This window comes from Podarcis cretensis, assembly GCF_951804945.1.
Source record: "Podarcis cretensis genome assembly, chromosome: 11".
Classification (NCBI taxonomy): domain Eukaryota; kingdom Metazoa; phylum Chordata; class Lepidosauria; order Squamata; family Lacertidae; genus Podarcis; species Podarcis cretensis.
The window spans coordinates 56,688,911-56,716,804 of NC_137180.1; the positions used below are offsets into that span (position 1 = coordinate 56,688,911).

General features: G+C 42.6%; 1 protein-coding gene across 5 annotated transcripts in view; it reads left to right on the forward strand.

Moving 5' to 3' along the window:
• Positions 1-27,494, forward strand: part of SMAD2 (SMAD family member 2) — a 38,939-nt gene extending 11,445 nt beyond the window's left edge. For 4 of the 5 annotated variants that reach the window (XM_079994968.1, XM_079994969.1, XM_079994971.1 and 1 more), the window contains 10 exons: positions 1,580-1,864; positions 12,408-12,497; positions 13,551-13,744; positions 16,379-16,513; positions 18,463-18,537; positions 20,179-20,232; positions 22,591-22,803; positions 23,226-23,363; positions 23,552-23,696; positions 24,829-27,494. In XM_079994968.1, the coding sequence (XP_079851094.1) occupies positions 1,629-1,864; positions 12,408-12,497; positions 13,551-13,744; positions 16,379-16,513; positions 18,463-18,537; positions 20,179-20,232; positions 22,591-22,803; positions 23,226-23,363; positions 23,552-23,696; positions 24,829-24,952 (1,404 nt within the window). In that variant the 5' untranslated portion in view covers positions 1,580-1,628 and the 3' untranslated portion in view covers positions 24,953-27,494. The remainder of the gene's footprint in view (positions 1-1,579; positions 1,865-12,407; positions 12,498-13,550; positions 13,745-16,378; positions 16,514-18,462; positions 18,538-20,178; positions 20,233-22,590; positions 22,804-23,225; positions 23,364-23,551; positions 23,697-24,828) is intronic. The other variant, XM_079994972.1, reaches the window with a different exon arrangement.
• The last annotated feature ends 400 nt before the right edge of the window (positions 27,495-27,894 follow it).

Below are 27,894 nucleotides of genomic sequence, written 5' to 3' on the forward strand. Positions count from 1 at the left end.
TTTGGCACTGTTTTGTCTAATACCAAGTTCAAGCTTTTCTAGAATCGGCTGCAGCGGCCGAGTAGAAAGAGTCCATTTCTTCCTCAACGTTAGAAAAACAGATTTCCTTCCACCCACCCCTTCATTTTTTTAAAGATAAAACAAAATTTATTAGAAATCTGTTATTTAAAGACATTGCTTTCTTTTACTAAAGGGTAAACATCATTTTTACTCTGAATGCACCTCCCCCAGTGTAGTTTTGGGTGTTGACCGGAGGTTTCATGATACAAATGTTTTCTGCAATCCAATAGAGTGGATGTGCTGGACCCCAATAACAGGAAGAAAAGAGATGTCGCCACAGATCAGACATTCACAAAATCAGACATTCACAAAAACATGGTCTTGATCGTGGGAGAGGTGGGATCTTGTACCTCTCCTTACACTGAGCTTGGGAGACATAGATGCTAGGTCCCCAGGGCAATCCTCTCTCCCCCCCCCCATTTCAAGAGGAGGAGGAAAACAGGGAATTGCCATGCTTGCCAAAGGAGTGGTGAAGAAGGATGAGCAATTGCATAATTCTCAGTGCTATACAGCAGAGTTCATATTCTGCAGTTAATTAAACCTTAGTCCTCGGGACTGAATTCTGCATTCTATTTTTGTGTGAATAAACCAGATCTCTATGCTCTATTTAAATCCCAATAGCTGAGGTTTCTCCTGATTTTTTTTGGCAAACAACTAATAAACGCTGAACAGGAGAGATGTGTGAGGAAGGTGTAGAAGCTTGTGGTGTCTTGACACTGCAACCGTTTGCAAAGATTGCACATAATCAAATGTAACTGCAGTCATGAAAACCAGAAACTTGTTTTCAGACTTATCCTCATTGATTGAGCTTTGTAATCAGTTAAATGAATACAGAGACTCTGATAATGGACTTTGCTGAGAGTGGCTAGCACATTGCGCTGTGACAAAGCATTATGCACACATTCAGCACTCTCATAGCTGGTCTTGACACAGAAATGTGCAACCTTTTCCCCTGTTACTCTTGAGTTTTAGAATTTATTTAAAATGTATAACTTCCCAACATGTATTGGAATCACCAGAAGACACCCCTGTCATACCATTCTAGTATTTTTAACACCAATTCAAAGGAAAAATCTGTCTCCCCTAGTTGCAAAATAGATGTGATAAGCTGAAATTCAGGAAAAGTATTTTATTTATTTCTGCTTAAATCTGTTGCTTGCAGTGATGCATAGGATGTTGCTTGGGAACTTGTTTACAAGGATTGGTGAATTGTAGCAAATCATGCATACATTTTCTAGGGACAACTGAATGATTATGAGTTATGCCTAATTAATGCTACAGTTCTATGCCCATTTACTGTGGAGTAAGACCTGTCAGAATTGTGTAGACTAAAGCATGCATAGGGCTCTCTTGCATATCCTCCTGGTTTCAGTTGAAGTTAAGCCTCAGCAAGTAGGTGCAAATGGGAATGTGGGTGCTCATTAAAAGAGAAGTACCATGGTCAGAACCGTTTAGATTAGATGAAAGATCAGACAGTGTTCTTCCTTCAAACCTTCTAATAGATTTCTTCTTTCCATAGGTTCTAAAGGGCAGCTAAACCATTGCATAAGTTGAGCCACATCTGGGCCATGTCGTCTATATTACCGTTTACTCCACCTGTTGTGAAGAGACTGTTGGGATGGAAGAAGTCTGCTACTGGTTCAGGAGGTGCTGGTGGGGGTGAGCAGAATGGTCAGGAAGAAAAATGGTGTGAGAAAGCAGTGAAAAGTTTGGTGAAGAAGCTTAAGAAGACAGGACAACTGGATGAGCTTGAAAAAGCAATCACCACACAAAATTGCAATACAAAATGTGTTACAATACCAAGGTAAGAACTCTATAGATCGGAAACAAATCAGTGCCAAAGCAAACAGCAATTTAAGTCTTAAACTAAATAAAAAGTCCTTCAGCAAGGTATTTAATGGTACGAATACCTTTTTACATGGGTTTACTTTCCTTATTTTGCCTGTATTTTAAGCTAACTACATTTTCTTTTTAAGAAGTAGCTGGGATAGTTAAATTGTATTACCTAGATTTCTTGCTCTACTGATATGTGTATTCCTAGAAAGACATATTAACTGACTCTTTCCTTGGTCAACACTTCAGTTCACTAGCCATGTGTAAATGCCATCCTGCAGTTTTATGCACTGGTCTTGCTTCAGCGGTATAAAACTACGTTTTCACGATATGAATGGGTCTTAGTTTGTCTGTTTCGGTTCCAGAATGCCTGCTTGTCCTCTGTTTGGATTTCTGGAACATCCTTCTGGTGCTCTCAGCATAAGAAAGGAAAGCTTCATGTATGGTGAAGTGGAAAGTATTCTTTGCAGCACAGGTATCCACCAGGATCGGATTCCTTCATGACTTCACACATTTTAAAATTACGCTCACAGCAGTCGAAGGTCAATAAGTATAACTAAGATGCAAGCATTGTTAGAATGCAAAGTCCATTATAAAAGGCAGTTATAGAAGCTGGTAGTAGAAAGAAAGTAGAAGAGAAGGAACTGTGTTAGCCCAGTTTGAGGAAATTGGTATGCAATTTTGTTTAGAGAATTGTTCATCTATATCAGGTATTACTGAGGAAGAGGCACTGTTGATTCTGCAAAGGAATTGTTTCTTCTTTTATATTACAAATTATTTATGGCTGTTTAAAAAAATGTAGGCAAGATTAATTCATCGATACAGTGTTACTGGATATATAAAAAGCTCTTTGGAAACATTGGTGCCCTTTTTGTTAAAAGGTTAGAAATATAGAAACAAGTGGCAAGTATTCATGGTTGAAGGGTAAATGTGCAGGCAATGACTGACTTATGCGCTTCCGATTGACGTGCGATTGCACATGTGCACACAGCACTGAACCTGAAAATGTTACCAAAAGAATGGTACACTTTACTCGGGCCCTACCAACACGTGTGGGGGTCTGGAACATAACCCACGCAAAACGAGGATCGCCTGTATATCAGAAGGTGTATTCCTCTTCTAGTGACCCACTCAGGATTTAAATAGCACTTTAGGGGGTTCAGTAGGCACAGATGCTCATAAGACTGTTAAATCCGGATGCACAATATTTTTCATTTTGATGTGATTTATTACAACTGTTATTTACTTGACAAACTATTTAAATAAAAATTTTAACCTTTAAAATTTTATAAATAAGTGGAGTGGATGATACTGGAGTATGGTAAAATCATGATGAGTGACATAGAAGTTAACTTTAAAACATCCTAGTTTATGGAATTCCACGCCATGGGATGTTATGACATCTTGCCATAAGTAGCTTTTCAATAGTAATTATGTTGGGCACAGGTTTGTTAGTCACTACAGATGGTAAGCCAGAAGTATGGCTTCCTTGAAGAGACACTAGCCCAGGCATAGGCAAACTCGGCCCTCCAGATGTTTTGGGACTACAACTCCCGTCATCCTTAGCTAACAGGACCAGTGGTCAGGGATGATGGGAATTGTAGTCCCAAAACATCTGGAGGGCCGAGGTTGCCTATGCCTGGACTAGACCTATGACTTTCCCTAATCAGTTCTTTTGTTCTAAATGTAGACAAGTACAATAATAACCACCCACTACGTTTTCAAAAGACTAATATAATCCTGTAGGGTGGCATGTTCTTTGAGCTTTCATTTTTATGTGGTCTTAAGACTCCCAATTTAACATATGGGAGTGATCTTGCTTTTTTAAAATTAGAGTTGGCAAAGTCTCCAAAGTCCATGGTGTAGAACAAACTGGATTCAGTCCTTGGACCATATGTTTGACAGCTCTATGCTTGAGATCTCATTCTAATTCCTTTGCAAGCAAGTAACCCAAACTATACAGAGAAAATAATAAATTCATAATATATAAGTCAAACATAGTAACTATATATAGAGAGAGGAGATTGTTAATCTGGATCTTAACAATATTTCACACCAGTAAGGCAGATACTTGTTATCAGCATTATATTTTCATATAAATAATTGGTATCCAGAGTTGTTCAAATGAACAAAAGTTGTTAACCACTGAGGCTGTATCCCACTATATGGTATCCACTTAGTAGGTATAATTATATTTGTTGCTGTTAGGAGGTTTCTTACTAATTCCAGATGTTCACATCTTAAAACTCTCTTAAAATGCCCAAGTAAAGTATATAAAGGGTTGGTAGTATAGAGTATCAAATCATCTTGTCTGAGCTACAGACTTCTTCTAGGTATAGTGTTTGTATAACTCCATGTGTGAAGGAAAAGGAAAAGCGATTCAAATTTCCCACATTTCCCGCAGGTACTACTGACTCCACAGTTTATCTTCTTTTGAGGAGTAATGTCAGCTGTACAAAACCATGTAGAAATTTTATTTTACGTTAACACCCTGCTGCAAAAAATATTCTTTCATTGTTCATCTGAAATTCCTGTATATTTGGCAATCCTGTTTTAACTTAATTTGATTTCCTTTTAATTTATGTCTGGATATGTTTTTTTCTGTTACAGTCTGGTCTAAATTTGCTTTTAGAAATGCATTAAATATTTCCAAACTCTCATCTCCATTTCTTAACAGTTTTGCTTTGGCATCTCCCACTGACCGCTCCAAATAATCAGTGCAAGAAACTGAGATATGAAAGCTAGGAGCTAAATCGCACCTTAAACCTAGGTGATGAGTGGAACAACGGAACTTCTAGGCATGCCTTTTTAATAAGAATACAAAGCTGAAAATGAAGGAACTGCAGCTAAAATATTATGTTCATTTTTCACATGCTCCAGTCCTTCCCCTGCCCACCCCCCTAAAATTCTTAAGAGGGTCTGTTCTCCAGTATTCAGAGAGTAGCTGGAAGTGGGGAGGCAGAAAAAGGTCCTTCTACCCTTCCACTCTACAGCTTTAATCTGAAATCTTAGGCACAGTACTGCATGCAGAGCTCAGAAACTGCTTTCGCTAATGAAATTCCCTGTTGCAAAATGTGCCTAGAACAGTGGGAGTTTCGAACACTGCAAATAATAAACTTTGAATAAACTTCATAAAGCTATTGGGGTCTTGGGTGCATTTGCACCAGAGTCGAAGGACATTTCCCCTTCTCATTTGATTCATGCTGTGTGTTCGTGTGTAGGTATAAGTGCGGTTTCACAAAGAAAAGCAAGCTGTCTCGGCCTCTAGTGACAGACTGGTAAACTGGATGCTCTCTGCTTTCTCTTGTAAGTAATTGTCTTAGATCGCCGGAAAGCACACCTGTAAGAGGTATCCTAAGATGTCCTGGCTGCTTTCCAGGGAGCCTCCGGCACGACTCACCCATGCAGACTGACAGTCATGGAAGGACGTGAAGCCCACCCCCCCCACCCCCGATTGCAATGCTAAACCAAACCATAACCAAACGTGTGGGCTTTTGGATAGGAGCTTGCGACTCTGGTCATTTTTTGTTGCACTGCACTGAGCTAAAGCATAGTTTGTCTTAGTGCGTTGTCAGAACTTGGTTGAGGGTTAGTTGTCATGGACAAATAATGAGCCTTGAACCATTGGACAAACTATGGCACAGCGGCAAAAAGAACCACTGAAGAGCAACTTGGAGCCTCCACATTTGTGCTAAAGTGGGTTAACATAACCAGTGGATTCAATGTTGCAGCCCTAAAAGCAACTAAAATGGTGTTAAATTCTGATAGCCACGATCCTCTTTATTTAGTAAGGTGATATTAGGTACTTTATCACTTTAGGTGTACAGTGGTACCTCAGGTTACATATGCTTCAGGTTACAGACTCTGCTAACCCAGAAATAGTGCTTCAGGTTAAGAACTTTTCTTCAGGATAAGTACTTAACCCGAGTACCACTGTATAGTGTTATGTTGGTACATAAAAATACCTTGTGTCTTTTTATGATATACCATATCCAGGGAAAGCACCTTTAGTAACCACACAGGTTACTAGTTTGAGAAATGAGGAAGTGGATTACTGGGTCAGTAAGGCATGCAAATTGAAAGAAAGAAAGAAAGAAAGAAAGAAAGAAAGAAAGAGAAGGCTGAGTGTAGAGCTGCTCTTGACTCTCTATCTGGCTAGTAATTTACAGCATGGTTTCTGGATAGTCACAAAAGGTGGGTCTCTCTAATTACTTTGTGGTGTTCTGTTGCCCTTCATTGTTCTTCTATGCATCATTTGTTGTACTCCTCCTTGATGCTTTATAGGAGAGACATTTGGAGTAGAGATTTGACAATCCTTATCCCTGAGTAGGCTAAGTGTGTAGTACCCCATTTGAAGTAGGTGTTCGCTAAGCAGAGCAACAGCCAGTAATGGTTTAGTGCGCTGAACCACTAGAGACCACCAGTGTGATGTAGTGGGTAGAGTGTTGGAGTAGGATTGGGGAGATACAGGCTCAAACCGCCACTTGACCATGAAGTTCAGCGTGTGAGCTTGGGCCAGTCCTTATCTCTTGGCATAACTTCACAGTGTCCTTGCGATGATAACATGGAGGGAGAAAATCATAGTTTGCTCCTTCAGTCTCTTTGGAGAAAAGGTGAGATACAAATGCAGTTGGCTTTAATGCCCGTTTGGTAATGGATCTACTTTTAGGGACTGATTAACATTCTATTAATATTTAAATGTGTTTGTGGGAGGGGGGTTATTGGTTGGTTTTTGTTTTATTATGCATTTTGCGTTCTCATTTTTAATTTTTATGTTGGGAACTGCCCTGTGATCTTTGGATGAAGGGTAGTATTCAAATTTAATAAACAATAATCTTAATAGTTACCGTATTTTTTGCTCCATAAGACGCACCTGACCATAAGACGCACCTGGTTTTTAGAGGGGGGATGCAAGACAAAAAATACTCTTTAAAGGGAGCGCTGAGCAGAGCCTGTATGCATCCCAGGCTTCTCGGCGCTCCCTTTCACAAGCCACGTGGAGCGTCACTGATGGGTTCCCCTTATCCCCCCTGGGAGAAAAGCCCCCAAGAGCCGCACACACGCTCTGCATGGCTCTTTAAAGGGAGTGCGGCTCTTGGGGGCTTTTGTGGGAGGTGGGTGAAGGGACAGAGCGCGGCTAAGCCAGAAGCTAGAACAGCGAGAGGGAGTGCATCGATCCGTCTCGCTGTTCTGGCTTCTGGGATAGTTGCGCAGCCTCTTCAGGGCAGGGGGATGGAGGCTCCCCAGCCCTGAAGAGGCTGCGCACGGCTAAGCCAGAAGCTAGAACAGCGAGAGGGAGCGCTGCACAGTGATCCCTCTGGGATAGCTGCGCAGCCTGCATTTGCTCCATAAGACGCACACCACATTTCCCCATACTTTTTAGGAGGGGGAAAGTGTGTCTTATACAGCGAAAAATACAGTAATCCCCCTCGCTCATCTGGAACCATTTCTGTATGAGCCGACATTCTGAAACTTCATATGATGAAGTAGACTTTTGTCCATTGATGGACAGAAGGTGCCTTGTAACCTAATCTTGGACTAGTGGCCAATTTTGGCTTAGTGATGGCATCCTTACAAAGAATGCCTGGATAGCTCAGTTGGTTAGAGTGTGGTGCTGATAAGGCCAGGGTTGCAGGTTCAATCCCCATATGACAACTACATATTCCTGCATTGCAGAGGGTTGAACTAGGTGATCCTCAGGATCCCTTCCAACTCTACAATTCTATGAATGCTTGACTAAGTGGGCTTAGGTCTGATCGTTCAAAAGTAATTATGGTTGAACAAGAGTGTTTACTGAAGGTCACTTAACATAGATGAGTTATGTCTTAATTAATAAATCCTGAGTATGCACGCTCAGGGTTGTAAATGTAAAACACATTGGTAGGCTATGAGAATTCTAATAAAGGAGACCACACAAGACTTCAGTCTTGTTCTCATTGTTGTGGCTCATTCTACAGTAAATGTTAGTCTTGAAATACCACAGGACCTGTTCGGGCTAAGATAGGGAGGGATGTATACACTTCTGTTCCTATCTTTTGTTTTAGGTCTGAAGTTTCCTGTGGAAGACAGGTCTGGAAACCTGTTATTGCTGCTTCAGTGTCCCGCAAGGAAAAAAGATGCTTGCCTCTGAAATCCCACAGCTGCTTCGCATTTGCCACATCAAGTGGAGAAAAATTGTGTGAGAAGGGTTAAGCACACATCCTGCTTGTTCTTCCCCATGCAAATCTCCCTTGGTTTTCTGGGAAGTGAGGACTGAGGCTCCTAGAACAGTGAATTCTTAGCTGGACCTAAAGTAATGCTTGCTACTTCCTGTTCTTCACCAGCAGGAAAGGAGGCGAGTTCTAACCAGGCAGTAGCAACTGCCCAAACTTTATCTGGCGGTTTCCGAGAGTTGCGTTGCATATCTGAAAGGAGGCAAATGTGAAAAACTGTAGCGCACAATCTGATGCTCATCACTGCAGCTTGTCAAATTCTGCTTAAAAACATCTTTCGTCTGCACATCTTTCGTTGTGCACCTTATTATCACCTCTGTACACTCCTAAGAAACTTGCTAAGGCAATCACTGTTGAAGGATTTGCTTCGTGGCAGCTCTGTCAATGCTTCAAGAGCAGTGAATTTTAAAAGTAGTTTCCATTTACTGCAGGCTCTTGAAAACAGCTCCTTATAATTAGCATTCTCAAATTCAGATGGCACGCGTGGAAGGTCGTAATAGACCTTTGATGTTTAAAGGAGTTCCCTCGTTTTTGCTCTTCTTCCTCCGATGCTTAAACATTTACCACAGTTACTGCTCTGGGAGTTAACCCATTCAGTCTAGTGACCCCAGATATATATATGTAATAGACCTTCCAGCTTTGCTTTCCAAGAGTTATGGGTAGAACTGAAACATGTGTCATTCTCCATCATCAGGGCCTTTGTGTGCTCATACTAGAATCTGAAGCATAGAATCACAACTGAATTTGTGTTTCGTTTCCTGAGACATTTCCCCCAAAGTTTTATGGTAGAAGGAAACACTGCCTTTGACCGCTCAACTTTCGTCTTCCTCCCAACGCAGTGGAGTCAGGAGATTCTGGAAACCATTTGAAGCAGAGATAACTGGCTATTAAAGGCTTACTCACACAGAGTGCACATATAGGACCCTCCCATATTAGATTATATATTTGGACCTGCCATCGTAAGGATGTACATATAAACAAGCTTTTCAAAATCATCCCACTCTCGGGAAATATGTATTGTCTTTTCTAAAATAGTATTTCTGATTCAGGGTACCAGCATAAATGGCCTTATTAGAGCTTTTAGTGAATACTTACAAAACACAAATGTTTGGGCTAAGTTGTTGTTTTGGCAATGAATTTGTATTACTTGAACTTTAAATTTTCAGTTAGCCAGGTAGCGTCAGAATAGCAAAAACATAGTGATTTCTGGCATCCGGAACCTTTGCTAAGTTTTCTTTTAACTGGGTGAGGGGCTTTCTAAAAACTTAGTGAGTCAACAGGAAGTTCTGGTCAACCTTAGCAGGTACTAATTTCCAAAACCATTCCTCTAAAACTGTGCGTGCCAAACGAAAAGCTGTTTTGGAAGCTTCTTCCAAAGGGAGAAAATGGTCTTTTGGGCTTGAGACACTTAAGAGACTGTTTTTCAGAAGTGTCCTTGTGGTCTGCGTATGAAACTTTCCCAGAAAGTTAACTTAATGAAATACAGAAAATGAATGAAATGCAGGAATAAAGCACAACAGCCTCATTTTATTTCCAGGGGGCTTCAATGAGGTTGGAGTCAAGTGCTATGCTTAAATATTTAATTTTCTTACATCTATATTATTCCTTTCTTTTGTCACGGAACCAGTGCGTATCCAGGCACTAACTAAATCCAGAATTGCTTAGCTTCAACAAATTGGTTTTTTCATGGGCCTTCAGCCCACACCCTGGGACTGCAAGGGTGTAGATTAGGTATGTGAGCAACAGACAAAAGCACACACACATGGGACTGTTTTGTGGGACCTCCTTGGAATCTGGTGAATTGAACATCTATAGGTCCTAGTGATAGCAGCTAAAATATGATTTTCTAAATTTTAAAAGGTCATTTGTGGCTGCTGTCAATACTAGGGTGAGCCAGTGCCATCTAGAATAATTTAGGAATTGAGGGGCGGCAGTTGCTGCTTGGGTTACTTGGCTGTATGAATTTTCCCTTCTTGCCTCCTTTAACAGGTTCTTCATTGGAGTTTAACACCCCTTTTTATTCAGTTTGTGAATGGTATATGCATAGCACCAAGAAGCTGTTGGTAGGAACTTCCATGGGGGAATATGCAGTCCTCCGTGGCCAAGTCTTGGTTCCTCAACTATGGTTAATTGTTCTGAACCACTTAGGATATCTTTCATTTGCGATAAACGAGTGTTGATCAGGGTTGTTTATATCTGTTGAACACATGCGGAAAATCTCAGATGAAACATCCACAACACTTTTGTGATTTATGAGCAGGAGCAGTTTCCAGTTGATAGATAGTTGCTGCAAAACCTTCATAGGTTGAGTATTGAGTTATCTTTTCACATGTAGTGGTGGCTGGAAGAAAAGCCATGCATGGGAATTGGCTCTGTTTCCAGCTAATTGAAGTCTCTCTAAGAAAAAAAAAAAAAAAATTTCCAGCAGCCTGAGCCATTGGGGTGTGATGGGAAGTAAGACCAGAAATGGACTTGATATTTTCAAGAAACGTGTGTATTTTGAAGACTACAAATAACCACTTGCTGGTCAGAATCGCATCAGGAATTCCAGTCAGGAAAAAATTGTGGAAGTTTTTCATTCTTCTTCTGCATTTCAGCTACAGAAGACTCACTAGCAAATCGGGCTAGTGCTATATAGCACACATACATTTGAGCTTAGTTAAAACCTCAATACCCAAAGGACCACCTTTTTTTCATAAATCTCTACCTGACCTCCAACATCTACAGAGGCACTTCTCTAAGTCCTTCCTTATTCTGAAGTGCAGAAAGCTACAGAGAAGGCTTTCTCAGCATTGCCCTCCCACCTCACGGTTTTGGAACACACTCTTTAGAAAGGCTTGCCTGGCTTAATGTCTCTTTGGTGCTAGACAAGTCCTTTTATTCACTAAAGGTTTTTAGTGTTTTAATTGGTTATTTATTTATTTATTTATTTAGCAAAATTAATAGGCAGCTTGATGGTTAAAACAAACCCTCTAGTTTACAAAAAAATCACTTAATATAGTGCTAGTATCTTTTATTGATATTGAGTATCTGCTGACAAGATTGCTGTGTTACATGACAGTGAAGAGGTGTGTTAAGTCTCCTAACTTGTGCTTCTGATGGATTTCAGTGCTGTGCCATAATTATGTTTTATGACTGTGTAGCCATTTAAACTGTGTCACCCAGAGAACCCCCAGGTAAGGGGTGACTCAAATATATTCAAAGAGGTTATTTGTTTATTCATTGTACTTGGAAAGTGAATTGAGGAAATCAAAAAAGCGATGTGTTGACCAGTTACTGTTGGGTAACCGCTAGAGTGAAGGAAATTCTAAGCAAATGAAGTTTATACCACTAAGCATGTAAATTGGCTTGCTTCTTTTGACTTGTGACATTTGGCCATCCAGAAATAGGGTATTATTGCCAGAGAGTAAGGTGCATAACTGAGAACTCTTCAGGTAGGTGGAAAGCAAAGTGCAGCAGCTGGTTCTTGAAGAATACCAAACGGTATAGAATAAATAGACAGTGATATTCCATGTAGGCATTCTGTCACTGGTATAAATCAGGTTTGTTGTAATATTGTACCCATATTGATGACATTGGTTGCTGGGACATCCATTAAATCTTTGTCTTTTGAGAAATGACTGCCATCTTTGTTTGGCAACTTAAAGGTTTTTTGAGTTAATAAATGGCATTTCTTGTACCTTAAGTTGAGCTGTTTGAACTTCTCCTGTTGGATTTCCGCCTGCATAAATGTGTACTTTGCAACAGCATAACATTGGACGTATCCTTTTTCTTATATGGCACTGAAGAAAATGGGAGAGGATTGTCATAAGGCCTTTCCACTACACAGAAAAAAAAGCCTGCACATTCAAACTAGTAATAGATCTACATCGCTCTTGTGGTTCCTGATTGCTGTGTTAACAACTTGTGGAAATCTACCATCATATTGACATGGTTTAGTCTGTGACTTTTCATATGCTTGCAAATATACTCCCTAAAGATAGAAGATACTATTGTGTACTGCCACGTTGAGGAGGTTTTGCCTGTTTTAAGGTATATTCAACGTATGCTGTTTGCTTAAACCCAGCGAACTTGTTCACCTTTTTGGAAACATCATTTTACCTTGAATCACATGTTCCATTTTATTGGCCTTCTTCATATAGAATATACAGCATTTGAGGCTTAAGAAAAGCTGCATCTTCTATGTGAAAGGAAGCTTTCTGTACATTCCCCCATGTCTTTACATCATGGTAGTTTGAATAACCATGCTTCCATATTCACATCAACTTTTTTGTTTTTGTTTTTTTTCAATTTTATGCACAGCACTTGCTCTGAAATTTGGGGACTGAGTACACCAAACACGATAGATCAGTGGGATACCACAGGCCTATACAGCTTCTCTGAACAAACCAGGTGAATATTCTGCCCTGTGTCTCATTGTAGAGATCTTGTGGGAGGGTTGGCTTTCAAGGGTCTTGTCTAGTGGAAATGCTTCCTAGTCAGCAAAGCATTTTAAAAAAACAACTGATTTTGCCTTAAGTGTTCTCAGCTGATGTTTTAACCAATGAAATTCTAATTTTGGAAAAGGAAAAAAAAAAAACCTCTCTCCACATCAGTGCCGTTCTGAAAAGGGGAAAACTTGGGGTGGGGTGGGGGATGCAACCATATGGTCTGTACTTGTTTAATAAGAATTGGGGGCAAGTGTGTGTGTGTTTAAAACAGATTGCACACTGGGGTTTTTTTTTTGCGGGGCGTGGGGTTAGCTGATCAGGTGTGTGCATTCAGAGACTTACGGAAGGTGTGGGACACAGCTTGGGGAGTGAGCAGCTTGTTTAGGTTTTTGATGGTTTTTTTTCCATGTCACCCTTACTCGCATTGTGTACTGAGGTTTGTCTTTCCCATCCCATGAGTCATAAACCATCTGCATTTGTGTAGGCCTAGGCAGTCTATCTTAAAACTAGCAAACCTTTTCAACTGGTAGCAGCAAGGGGTGTGAGGAACCGACCGTGAAACCACAAGCAAGCCCAGTGTATGCCGAACGCAAGCTTCAGGTTGGGAAGTGATGTGGATTGCTTGGAGATCTGACTGCTGTAACCTTACGCGCAATCTTGTATGACAGAGATGTGCTTAAAGCAAGGAGCAGCGTCAACTAAAGTGTAGCATAGTATCCATGGCGAGCAGGCTTAGGTGTAATGTACTGTTTGCTTAGATGTGCAGTCGTTGTCACCAGCGCACCCTGTCACCCAGGGACTCCTTGATTTCAAGTGCCAATAATAGTAGTGTTTGCTTTAACGATAACACTACCTCTTACCTGAGAACATCATAAATGTCTTTTGTTGGCTCTCTGGTTTAAAGGGGTGGTGGCAATGAGAGGTGCTGTATATGCTAATGATACGGAATATCTTGGCTTATATGTGCTTCCTGAGAACTTCCCTAAATGTTCTGGAATACTTTTCCTCCCTTTAGGTCTCTCGATGGCCGCCTGCAAGTATCCCACCGTAAAGGATTGCCACATGTTATTTACTGCCGTTTGTGGCGCTGGCCTGACCTTCACAGTCACCATGAACTTAAGGCAATTGAAAACTGTGAATATGCTTTTAATCTTAAAAAGGACGAAGTATGCGTAAACCCTTACCATTACCAGAGAGTGGAGACTCCAGGTAGGAAGATGGCAAGCTGCTCTTGGCGTATCGGTGTCTGCTGCCCTGGCTTCTTTTGCTAAGAATCTTACTAACAATGTGTGCAAAGCTGAAGTGAAAGGAGTCCATGTTATTGTTTTGGAATTCCAAGAGCTTGAGTGAGAGCTAATCCAAAATTTAATCGGACAATGGTGCTTAAATGTTGAAAGGCATTGTTGTTGTATTGAATGCATGTGTTTGGCGCCTCCCAGGATAGTTTGGAATTGCAAAATGTTAACAAAAATGCTTGCAGCTAGGGCAGCAGAGCGTCTCTTTCAAAACTATTTGTTCTCAGTTGCAGAGACTCTGAGCAAAACACAGTACTTTTAAACATAAGTGCACATACAGCTTAAAGGCTCCCCCCTACTTTTTTAGTCATAGCCACTAAGCTGACTTGTATGCTCAGCCTTTTTTCATATCTGGAGAGTGGACTCCATAAGTGAGCAGCTACTACCTGGAGTGTGTCTCCCTTGTGGCTTCCACCAGTAAAAGTTCAAGCATCAGTAGCAAAAAGAGGTGCATGCATTTAATTTTTTTATTGGCATTTGTACAGGGAACTTAGAATGTTGCGTCTCCACTCCTGCTTTATCTTCACAACCCAGCCATATGCTGGGAAATAATGTCTGGCTCAAGGCAGCCCAGTGACCTTTGTTGGTCAGTTGGGATTTGCACCCTGGTTGTCCTAATTGGATTTATGTTCTGTAACAGAATGTTGGACAAAGCTGAGAAAACCAGGGGTCAGATGTTGACTGTAAAACTCATTGGTTGGCCTCGGGCCACCCTCTGTCTTCCAGCCTTAAACCTACCGTATTTTTCGCCCTATAGGACACACTTTTCCCCCTCCAAAAATGAAGGGGAAATGTGTGTGCGTCCTATGGGGCAAGGCAGGCTTTCGCTGAAGCCTGGAGAGCGAGAGGCTTCAGGAAGCTATCCGCAAGCCTTGGGAGCTCTGCGGGAGTTCCCATCGGGCTCCCAAGGCTTGCGGATAGCAGCCTGCATCCCGAGGCCTGGGGCGCGCTGCTTCGTGCAGATATCGGGCAGCCCCACAAGCTCGGGGGACAGCGGGGAGGCGGAGAGCTGTCATCCCGCTGTTCCCCGACCTGGTTTGGAGGCTGGCGCTGGGGAGAAGTGTGCTTCTCCCCACCGCCAGCCCCAGAAGCTCGGGGGACAGATATCTGTAAGCCTGGGGAGACCGGCGCGACTTCCCGCCAGGCTCCCTAGGCTTGCGGATAGCAGCCTGCTCTGGGGGCTGGGGTTGGGGGAAGCTCGGGCATCCCCCGCCCCAGCCCCGCATCTGGGGGGGGGGATAACTTTTCCCCCCTTTATTTCCCCCCAAAAAAACTTGTTGCGTCCTATGGGCCAGTGCGCCCCATGGGGCGAAAAATACGGTAATTCACAGAGTGGTTATGACTAAAAACAGGGAATGCCCATGATATCCAAAACTCCATGGAGGAAGGGGAAATAAATGTGACTGCCTGTCTTAAACTTTTCTGCTTGAGAAACACCTATGGAACGGAGAGCCAAGAGACGAAGGCTGAGCCAAAGACCCTTTGTATATCTGTTGTGGCTGGGGTTGCATTCTCTCTGATAGGTCAGGTTCATAGTTTGGGGGGTTGGCTTCACATTCGTTGTTGACTGGTAGTGTCTTTTATCAACCTAGGGTCGGAGCTAACAATCAGCCTATCTAGATACAGTGCAGCTTAAATCCAGTCTGGAAAGCTGGAGTCTCCTCTGTCTTGGGCTACATTTTGAAGACTGGAAGCTTCAGCTGGTGCAGAATGCAGTGGCTTGGAGGTCACCTCCAAGGAGCTTCCTGAATGAATAGGGTAGTTGAACCCCGGTCTTTTTTTATTTAAGGGAATGGCTTTTTGCAGCCCTTTCCCACCTGGCCTGGAAGGATGGGGCCCTGATTGACTCCAGCGTTTTGGGTTGGGGTATTGTTTGCTTGGGGAGGGGGCAGGTTGTTGCTCTTTTTGATACTAATTTTTTTAACCCTTATTTTAGAGCTTACCACAATTTATGTCAAAAGTGTTTAATTGGGTTGTGATTTTTTTATGTTTATTGTTTATGACTACTTTTGTTATCCTTGTAATTATGTGTTTTTTCATGTTGTAAAACACCTTGAGCATGGTTTTAACTATGTTTTGTTTTCAAAAGTTGCTCATAAAATTTATTAAATAAAATGAATTAAAAAATAAATACATCCTGCTTGATTCCAGGGGAGATATCGCTTGCCATGTTGTCCATACTGGATACTTGTGCCCTCTCTCCTACCTAATATTTACCTTTGTCTTTTTTTCTTGAAACAAAACTGATCATCTGGTCATTATAACTGTTTGAAATTGATATTACCTAACATACTGAGGCTGCAATTCTGTGCATGCTTACCTTTCCGTAAGACCTATTTACCCAAGTCAGTAGCTGTGCAATTCTGTGGTTGTCTGTTGAAGTAAGTCCCAAAGTGGGAGTTATTTCCAAGTAAACATCCATAGAACTGCACTGTTAGTTCCACAGATAGGATTGATGCAACTTAGTGTTTGCACTAATCTAGCAAAACTATAGCAAATCTAGGCAGTCTCGTTAACATTTTTTTGGAATTTGTTTCTCCTCTCCCAGTTCTGCCTCCTGTCCTCGTACCACGACATACAGAGATTCTGACTGAACTTCCACAACTTGATGACTATACTCATTCCATTCCCGAAAACACTAACTTTCCAGCAGGAATTGAACCACAGAGCAATTACATACCAGGTATTATGTGAAAGCAAATGGCGTGACGAGTGGCCTCATGCCATCTGAAGGACTAATTTCAAGTACAACAACCAAAGAAAAAGCAAATAATGCAGGGAGGAGGGTAGGGCACCCCAGGATTTGAGTTTCTTTGCAGCGGCTGTGCTGGTGGTAGCTTCTCTGACCCTTAAGAAGCCTGTTCAGCTTTCAACAGAATCTTTTATCAGGATTGATAGCCCGCCCAACTCACAATTGAGTTTGGGATCAGTGGATTGTTGGGAATGGACTTGACATTTGATCATCTGCTAACATCCTGGATTTGGGATAAGAGGCACAGTCCACTCAGGCTTCTAGTAGATTTTAATGTGTAGACAGTAAACATGTACTAAATTCTGCTTTCTTGTTCTGTTCTTCAAAGCCTAATCAAGGTTCCAATCTGTATAGGCTGAGTCCAGGATATATTTGAGAGTACTTCTTACATAGAAGCCCTCTTGTCCTTTAAGATCTGCAGATAGACCCCTGCTCGCTCTCTTGGCTATGGGACGTCAGAAACCTCAGGCCCAGCATTTTCTGCTTAGAGACACACCTCAATCCTCTTCCTGAAGATTTGTAAACCAAAGAAGTGTTGCGTCTTCTTTTTCCAGGCTTTAATCCGTGTAACTTCTGATGTGCCTCTAACCCTGTTTAGCCAGTTTGTTCCCCTACATCAGGGGTCAGCAAACTTTTTCAGCAGGGGGCCGGTCCACTGCCCCTCAGACCTTGTGGGGGGCAGGACTATATTTTGAGGGGGGGGGGAAGAATGAACGAATTCCTATGCCCCACAAATAACCCAAAGATGCATTTTAAATACAGTGGTACCTCGCAAGACGAATGCCTCGTAAGACGAAAAACTCGCAAGACGAAAGAGTTTTTCGTTTTTTGAGTTGCTTCGCAAGATGAATTTCCCTATGGGCTTGCTTCGCAAGGCGAAAACGTCTTGCAAGTTTGTTTTCTTTGTCTTGCAAGTTTGTTTCCTTTTTCTTAAAACCGTGCATTCAGGGGGTGCAGTTGCGACTTGACTTCGAGGAGCAACTCATAGCACGCGGTGTGGTAGCCTTTTTTGAGGTTTTCGAAGACTTTGGTGATTTTGAAGCTTTTCCAAAATCCGTGCTTCGCAAGACGGAAAAATCGCAAGACGAAAAAACTCGCAGAACGAATTAATTTCGTCTTGCGAGGTACCACTGTAAAAGGACACATTCTACTCATGTAAAAACATGCTGATTCCCAGACCATCCGCGGGCTGGGTTTAGAAGGCGATTGGGCCGGATCCGGTCCCCGGGCCTTAGTTTGCCTACCCATGCCCTACATTGATTTGGCTTTGTGATTGTTCCAGTCTCTTATATTTTACGTATAAGCCACCTGCAGTGTTGTGGCAGGCAGATAGGATCTACACTATGGAAACAGATCCTGTATGCTTTAGATATTATTGGATACACATTGATTCATAATTCTTAACATCTTTTTTTTTAAAAAAGCTATTTAGGTTGTCATATACTTCATGTTGTACAGTACCTGTTCCCCAAGGGAGGAGGGAAGATGAGAGGTGTTTTTGTTTTCTCCCTGGAAGACTAGAGCCCATTGGCATGTCAGTTGGTATTTGTCTTGCTTCGGGCTGGTTATAATCTAGCCCTTTTTGTGGTGCACCCAGATTGGCCTGTTTTTCAATCAGTTCTGCTAGAGATCCATCCACCCACAGTGTAGGGGGCATGTAGCCTAGAGAGCAGGGGAAATGGCAGGTGGCTGGTGGGTTTTATTCCTGTTTCCTCATGTAACATAGACAGTGGCATAATGAGATCCCCTGCAATTTATAAAATAAAGGCTGTGTGCACTCTTTTAATTCTGCAAATTTTGAAAGCTTTAACGTGTGCAGGTTGTACATGACCATGAGAGAACCCTTTCATTTAATGGCTCATTGATTGTACTTTTGGTAGAAACACCACCACCCGGTTATATCAGTGAAGATGGAGAAACCAGTGACCAGCAGTTGAACCAAAGCATGGATACAGGTAATGGTCTTAATTCTTACTGAAGACTTTAAATATGTAAGGGGGCTTAGCAAACCTCCCTTTGTTCTGATGAAGATTTATTAAAACATTTCTGTGCCCCCCTTTCCACTGTTCAAGTTGGCTTACAGTAACAAAATGAAATCTGATTGTGTCTCAACATGGGGTTCAGCCTTAATTCAGGCTGATGGGCAGTTCACTCCTTGGAATATGACTCCACTTCCAATTGTATCAGCTGATAGGTACATTTCACACTAGCTGCAGCTTCCAAGTTGCCTTCATGGGTTGTCTTGAGTTGTGTCCCTTGTAATAGTTAACTGAGGTTACGAAAGCATGGATCCGTGTCTCAAGATCCCTTTCCCCCTAAAGGTGTGAAGCTTTTGCAGTAACTGTGGTTGGTAAAGGAGGTTTACCACACCGCACTGCCTCTTTTCAGCCCCAAGGTATTCTTGAACGCAGGAAGTGGGATCAATGTAACACGTGCAAGCTACCTTTGTCTCCCTCCTTACTATAGAACCAGTAGCTCTATTAAGAAAGGAAGGGAGTGAGGCAGCTGCACACCTCTTCACAGCAGGAAAGAGGCAGGTCTTGGGGCCCAGCTCTGATGTAAAACCCCCCGGTTGTTACAAGTACAAACTAGAAACAAGCCTGGCTTTTGATACCCCAATTTGTTAACAGGCTGTAGTTTGAGTGAGCTTCACTTTGCCAAGTTTGGATGCAGCAAAAAAGAAGGGCTATCCGTTTTAAACTGTGAACTAGCCGTAGTCCAACAAGCAGTTGTTGTGTCTAAACCAGACCTTTAGTTTCTGCAAGTGGCCAGGCAACCATTTGAGTTTAGTGCAAATCCTCTTAATACTGTACTCTGCCTGAGTTATTTCATATAAACAAGGGGCAGCGTGGCCTTCAGGGTCCAGGGTCAAAATGGGGACGCTGTGGTTGGTGAGAGGTTGAAGTGTTGTGGAGATAAAGGTCTGCAAAGATACTCTGCGCTGAATGTGGGTCATTGCTTGGGAAGTCTTGAAATGTGTCAAGAGGCATGAATTGTATTGTGTGCAGATCAAAGAGCAGTGCTTGTCGTAGGACTAACCTTGCAAAGTTTTGTCTTTTTCTTTGCGGAGCAATTATGTAGTGGCGAAAGCACAGGTTATCAGCTTGTTTGATGGTGTTATGTGTATGGGGGTTTTTGTGTGTGTCCGTCCCCCCACCCTGATCCCATAACCTTGGGTTTTTGTTTTGTTTTGCTACTCCTGATAGGGGTAGGCTTAAGTAGTAAGCCAACCGAAGTTAGCCGAGGAAACGGTTCAGTTTCTGCTCGCCTTCAGTTATGGCAAATGCTCCATCCCAGGCTGCAAACATGGGTATTTCTCAGTCTTTGTAATACAGGGACAATAGTTTCTGTGCATATGGCAAGAGGTTACTGGCATTTGTCAAGTTAGAAAAAAGCTTGCCTTTGGCTCACTTTCCAAAATATTCTTTTGCTGAACAGTAGCAATATTGTAGCATATTCAGAGTAAATCTAACATGGGATTGTGCTAGTGTAAACGGGTCCCAGGACCTCAAAACTGCTGCTGGCACAGCCTCCAAATGTGATTACTAAAGTGAATTTTTGTTGTGAACTAACATTTTTTTGTATTAATTCCTCAGGATCTCCAGCAGAGCTGTCTCCCAGTACACTCTCTCCTGTCAATCACAGCCTGGGTAAGTTGTAAACACTTCTTTATAATAAATGAGGTAAATGTGCTTGCATTTGGTTGATTATTTTAGAATCCATTGCAGGTGGAATTAACTTGCGGAGTATGGGGAGAAGTGGTTTATTGGGGTGCGGGGGTTAGCAGGGACAATCTCTTTTTAATTTTATTTTAAGCACCTCTCCTGTGTCATGTTTTAAGTATGGTTTAACTATGGTTTAATTGCTGTCTTGTGTGTTTTAATCAAGGTGTATTCTATGCTTGAACAATGTTGTGCAGGTGGCTTTTTTGGTAACCTGCTGAGTAGACACACTGGGCAATGTGCTGTTCATAAATAAGCAGTATGAGGAATATCTTCTGGACACATACTTGCAGGCTAAAGTAACTGCAATATTCAAAGCATTGGAATAGTGCTTTTTTAGTGTTGTAGCTGTTTTGTATTCTTCCTCGGCAGTCCTTTGAAAAGTCCTCCAAGGTAGATTTGTAATGTCAGCTGTATCCTATATGGGAAAGCTGAGGCTTAGAGGGCCTTTCCTGATGGGGTGATCAAGGTTGGGATGAGATTTGACCCAGGGCTTTTGTTGTTCATGGCTTGGTTACTTGGCCACTCTGCTACATTCACCCCCCCCCCCGCAAATAAAATCCCTTTCTGTATCTCTGGGGTGTTATTTTTTTAAAAAAGCATATTGTTCTGTTACTGCAACCCTTGTGAGAGGTTCCTGGACTGTGCAGTAGTCTGCCACTTTTTAATAGTCTGCCTGACTATTTCTATTTGGCATAAATGGAAAGGGAAGAATTGCCTGGTTTATTTTTTTTTTTTTGTCCTAGTTGGCAGTGGGGAATGGTTTGGGGAGAAATATTTGTTGGCAGTTGATTTTGGCTGGTAGTTGATCTATTATAGGGACATACTTTGTGGTTACAGTTATATCATATTGTCCTGTAAGAGCTGTTTGTGAAGCAGACTCCCATGAAAGGTAGTACACTCTCCTTCCTTGGAGTTTTTAAAGCTGAGAATGGATGGCCATCTGTCATGGATGCTTTAGTTGAGATTCCTGCATTGCAGTTCTATGACCCATGATTAAGATTGCCCTTAGAATCTCTTGAAAACTAGGCACTGCTGAACTGATATCTAGTTGATTCAGCATCTTCTAGTAATATTTTCTCTGAGGGTTGACTCAATATTGCTTTGTTAGGTTCCACAGTACATAATGTAATTGCTTCCTTCTTTTGATCATGGGAAATGTAGAGGTGGTTGACGGTATGTCACGAAGCATGTCTTGTATAGTACAAGGTGTTCTGGATGTGGAGCATTTGGAAAAATCAAGCATTCCAGACAAGAACATGCCTTTAATTTTGTGTGTACGTGTGTGTACACACACACAGAGAGAGAGAGAGAGAGAGAGAGAGTGTGTGTGTTGAGGCAACTTGGAGAGAACTAGAGGTTTTGGAGTCTGGTAAATTAGCATTAAAAATATGTTAAGCTTGTTGGATCTGTCGCACAAGATGAAAGAGAGGAAATGCAGAATGCAGAGGTTTCGAAGAACGTACCATATTTTTTTTCTCTATAAGACACACTCCCCCCCCCCAAAAAAAAAGTAAGGGGAAATGTGTGTGCGTCTTATGGAGCAAATACAGGCTTCGTGGGCCAAGCTAGAAGCCAGAACAGTGAGAGGGAGCGCTGCGCAGTTCTCCCTCTAGCTGTTCTACCTTCTGGCTTAGCTGCGCAAAGCCTCCGCAGGGCAGCGGGGAGCCTTCATCCTGCTGCCCTGCGGAGGCTTCGCGCGGCTATCCGTGGCTTTTGCGGGAGGTGGGGGAAGTGAGAGAGCGCGCGGCTCTGTCACTTCCCCCACCTCCCACAAAAGCCCCCAAGAGCAGTGCGGAGTGTGTGGGGGCTTTTCCCCGAGGACGGAGAAGGGCAGCCCATCAGTGACTCCTCGGGGAAAAGCCTGCAAGCACCGCACACACGCTCCACGCGGCTCGTGAAAGGGAGCGCTGAGCAGAGCCTAGGATGCATACAGGCTCTGCTCAGCGCTCCCTTTAAAGAATTTTTTTTTCTTGCATTCCCCCTCTAAAAACTAGGTGCGCCTTATGGTCAGGTGCGTCTTACGGAGCGAAAAATACTGTATATTACGTCTTTTCTGCTCAAACAATAGTCAATTAAATGTTTATTTAAGCCAGTGAAGGAAACTGCATCAAACATAATGTGCAGCTAAGAATTCTTTGAGAAGTCTCAAGGGAATAGCCTTGTTTAAGGAGCACAACTAGAGGAGGATTTGGGGAGTATAGCCTTGACTAGCTTCCTATTGCCAAATGATAGTGCAGCATTAATACATGTTAACCACAAGAATTCTTCCTCTTTCCCTTCCAGACCTGCAGCCGGTTACCTACTCAGAGCCTGCTTTTTGGTGTTCTATAGCATATTATGAATTAAATCAGAGGGTGGGAGAAACCTTCCATGCGTCACAGCCTTCACTTACTGTAGATGGCTTTACGGATCCATCAAACTCTGAAAGATTCTGCCTAGGCTTGCTCTCCAATGTTAATAGAAACGCCACTGTGGAGATGACAAGAAGGCACATAGGTATGTACTTCTCTCCACGTGTTCCAGCAGCTCTCCTGCTTCCTCTAACCTTCTTCCCTTGAACTGCTGAAAAAACAGTTCCTTCCTTTGCATTCTTCTTTTAAAATTGAACATTGTTTGTTATTTCTTCATCTAAGTAATGGCAGCATAGTAGGTCATTTGTACAGTAGCTGAACGGTACGTTTATATCGCTGCATCTTGGGGCCCCTCAGATCTGCTTGTGATATATATTAAAATATAAGAAGAATGAGCAACAGGCAGTAAAGCAAAACTAAGCAGCAGGTGCTTACTGGAAGAGCACAAGCATCCAGAAAATATGTAACCAGAGATTGGCTAAACAAGACCGTTTGCACTTGCCAGTATGTTGGATCTGGCAAATTTTAGCTGCTTCTGTTCGTTTAATGTTCTTTTTCTTTTTCTAGGGAGGGGAGTGCGCCTGTATTACATTGGCGGAGAGGTTTTTGCTGAGTGCCTAAGCGATAGCGCAATCTTTGTTCAGAGCCCCAATTGTAATCAGAGATATGGCTGGCATCCTGCAACCGTGTGCAAAATCCCACCAGGTAAGAGGTGTATAACCAGCAGAGATCAGCCATCATTTCAGTGTATTGAAATGTATTTATTTGCCTTGCTGTGATGCCTAAGGAAAACATGTTTTGAAAAAAGTTGGGTAGGGGGATTGAATCACTTAAATGTATGTAATGTAGTGGTACCGATCATTCATCCTTTTACTATTTTTCCTTTTTTGTAGGCTGCAACCTAAAGATCTTTAATAACCAGGAATTTGCTGCTCTTTTGGCTCAGTCTGTAAATCAGGGCTTTGAAGCAGTGTATCAACTAACCCGAATGTGCACCATAAGGATGAGTTTTGTTAAAGGATGGGGCGCTGAATACAGGTACAGAGTGGCATTCCTCTCCTTGTTAGTAGAACCATCCTGCAGCCGGGATGTTAATGTAGGCCTGACGTTCCCTTTTACAAATTAAGCAAATCGGTATCGTCATCATATTGTCATCTTCAGATGAAGGGTGAAATAGAAATTTAATAAATAAAATCATTGCCCACATTTTATTTGTACGCCACCTTTCATATAGTTAAAACCATTCTGGTGATATATCGCAGTGTTGAAAACCTTTATCGCCCAGCCCCAAATTGGTGACAGAACTTGCTCTTGGGGGGGGGGGGTTGAGGCACTGGCTCTTTGCCCCTTGTGGTCTTAAAAGTGGCCATGCAAGCTGATTATTGAGCGGGGACTCTAACCAGGGGTCAGCAAACTTTTTCAGCAGGGGGCTGGTCCACTGTCCCTCAGACTGGGGGGGGGGCGGACTATTTTTTTTTGGGGGGGGGATGAACAAATTCCTATGCCCCACAAATAACCCAGAGATACATTTTAAATAAAAGCACACCTTCTGCTCATGTAAAAACACGCTGATTCCCAGACCATCTGCGGGCCGGATATAGAATAGAATTTATTATTTATACCCTGCCCATCTGGCTGGGTGGCTTCCAACAGAGTACAGTGGTACCTCGGGTTAAGTACTTAATTCGTTCTGGAGGTCCGTTCTTAACCTGAAACTGTACTTAACCTGAAGCACCATTTTAGCAAATGGGGCCTCCTGCTGCCGCCGCGCCGCCGGAGCATGATTTCTTTTCTCATCCTGAAGCAAAGTTCTTAACCTGAGGTACTATTTCTGGGTTAGCGGAGTCTGTAACCTGAAGTGTATGTAACCTGAAGCGTACGTAACCAGAGGTACCACTGTATTAAAATACAGTGGTCTGTTAAACATTAAAAGCTTCCCTAAAGAGGTCTGCCTTCAGATGTCTTCTAAAAGTCTGGTAGTTGTTCATCTCTTTGACATCTGGTGGGAGGGTGTTCCACAGGGTGGGTGCCACCACTGAGAAGGCCCTCTGCCTGGTTTAGAAGGCGACTGGGCCAGATCCGGCCCCCGGGCCTTAGTTTGCCTAAGCCCTTGGCTTGTATGCTGGCTTCACAGTGTATTTCATCCCCCAACTCTTTCTCCCTTCTTCAGGCGGCAGACGGTAACAAGCACTCCCTGTTGGATCGAGCTTCACCTGAACGGGCCTTTACAGTGGCTGGACAAAGTATTGACTCAGATGGGCTCTCCTTCAGTGCGCTGCTCCAGCATGTCGTAATGCTCCTCGTCTCCACTAGCGCGCTTGAAATGCGAAGTCCGGGCAACAGACTTAAATATTAACAGCTCGTCTGTCGTAGTAACTCGTGTGTGGTCTCCATGAACTGTTTCCTATCCAAAAAGTTCAGAGAGAGAGAGAGAGAGAGAGACAGAAAAGCACTTGAGGGTCTCATCAGTTTCTAAGCACCTTGTGGGTTTTGTTTCCTATACTCTGATGCTCTAGATGAAAAGTTAGTGTATAGAAACGCCTTCTGCCGAAGGAGGGAGGGACATATTAAATACTTTAATGGTGTTTTTTATTGGGTATATATAAATTGAGTGTCCTAAAGGTTTACCAATAACATGAGTGGTTCAGTTAATGTATCATGGGACCCCCCCCCCCCCAATTTTGACACCATTCTGCTGTCCTGAGTTTAAATTCCCATTGATAGATGTGCGGAGCTCCTTGACTTAGGCAGCCATCTCGTAAAAAAGCCCAAGTTCTTGCTTCTCTATATTTTTTTATATTTTTATATATAAATATATATGCAGGCTTTCCGCTGCCCTATAACAGACTTTATGCAGAAAATCTCCTCTCCCCCCCCCCAACTTTTCCAAGTGTACTAGCTGTCACCTTAAAAACCCCTCTTTGGAGCGGGAGCGATTCTTGGGTTCCATCTCTTGAAATCTTGCGTGTTGAGTATGCTTAGTGGGCCTGAAATAGGCAGTGCCACGTTCAACCTTTCACTCCTTGCCCCCATGCCCACCTCCCCCGGGCCAAAACATGCTTTAAAAAATAGATCCTTCCATTGCCCACCTGAAGTAGTGGCATCTGTTGCCGGCGATGGGTGCTGCTGGCACTGAGGTCCAGCTTGCACCTTAGTTTGAAAATATGACTTCTGACTAGGGTTAAGCGATCACAAGGAGGATTATGCTTTCCTGCCTTCTCCTCCCTCCTGCCGTTAGCTATGGTTAATTACCATGGAATCAACATTCATGTGCTATTGGTTTTTCACCTTGACCATGGCTAACAAATGCTACTGGGATCATGCTTAGCTGGGATCAAGGAGGGAGCGGAGGGGTTCAGACCTGGGTGGAAGCGAGGAATCTCTTAACTGCCGGCATCAGCCCTTTGCCCTGGAGTGTTGCAATCTCTTAAATGCTAGGTCTGCAGCGCATGCGCACATGCAGCTGTTGCAAAATAAGTTTTTTTGACTGAGAATAATCCACATTTTTCTCCCAAGAAAGACTTGTTCACCGCCTTCAGATTGGTGAGTGTGCACTTTCATAGCAGCACCCTTATTTTTCAGAAGTGACAAAGCGAGCAGCTGTAAGATGTTGCTGGTCCTTTCGTATCTTGAAACCCTTTATGAGAACTTTCCCTTATCCAGACAGCAGAGATGAGTATGTGAAATGCAGGAGTTGAACTCTATCCCTTTGCACTCAGCAGGGGTTTGTTTTTGGTTTTTTTTAAAGGTTGCCAGGATGCAACCCAGAGTCTCATCTCCGTTGCTCTTAAATCCATTGCTAAAATGCAGGAGACACAAACTCCAGCTCTTCTCCCTCCCAAAGTGTAGTGGGACTCCAGATACGCCAGACAACAGTTTTGGGGAGTGCAGATTGAAAGGAACAGTTGAGAGCAGCCGCACCATCAATTATCTCCTGCTTCACTGGTAGATTTTTTTAAGATAAAAGTCTAAATCAGATTTAATCTGGCTGCCCTACCAGTTTTTCCCTCTCTCCCACACAGTGAAATGTAATTTCCACAAGGGTTTGAACATAAAACTTAACATTTCTTTGAAGGTTTACCGGGCTGGTCCGAACAAAATTGTATGGCTTCGCTTAATGAGCATCCATTGCAGAAGGAGTGGATCTTGCCAAAGTCATTGCTTCTGCAGACTCCCTAGGCTGGGTGTTGCGACCAGCCATAAAAAGAGAAGATTCCCTAGTACATGTTATTGAGAACCCTTGGACACTACATCTGAACCTTGCTTTAAGAAATATTTTGAATTATATTCTACAGATAAGTCTGGGTTGGGTAAGGGTTGGGAAACTGTATAGCAGGGTTATTCTGACTTGAAAAGTATACATCTTACTAACAATCTTGTGATCTAGCTGTCTGTCATTCTCTTGTTGTTGTGGCAGTAGCAGGATTGCCTTTTTTTGTCTGTTTTCTTTCCTCCCCCCCCCCACGCCCCACCCCAAATCGTTTATTTGCACTAGTATTGTACTTTGTAAGTACACCTAGTGACAACTTCAGCTTTGAGAACAAACGTGGCCAGTGTTAAGCTTTGCAATCAGCTGACTGAACGGAAGATAAATGATGGATTTTTTTATGCCTTAAGAAATAAGGGCATAGGAGCAATACCAAATATCGAGCCTGAGGGTGGGCAATCAAAGTGGGTCAGACAATTTTAAAAGAATTGGCGAAGCCATTACCAATTTGTGTAGTTTTACCAGTAGCCTAATGTATTGGTAGAACTTGTGAACCTAAGAAATAAGCTTTCATGCGTGTTGCATTTGCCTAATATGTGAATACACTAATAAAAAAAATTTAATTCTCACCATGGCTTGTTTGAATGGTTAAGCAGCAACATCCTCTGCTATCTGTGAATATAACTGGTCCAGGATCCAAAACACTGTGACTTGTATTGCATGCGTAAGGGAGTCTGATTGAACTTGTGGAACGACATCCCCAAGAGATTGTAAAGCTCTCTTGAAACTGGAGGTGGGGGTGGGATGTGCAATATGGCATGGTTTGATGGGAGCAGGTCTGCCATTCCAAAGCAGAAAAGCATGTGAGGTTTAAATAATACTAATAATTGGGTATGTCCATGGTTGACATTGTGGGCTTGGAAATTTCAGCTCTTTTGAGCATCTTTTGCTTCCTTGAGGGTACCAAAATGCTTTCATTGTCTAGCAGGTGTGAAAGCAAAATGGCTTGTGTGTATTGCTGGAATGATT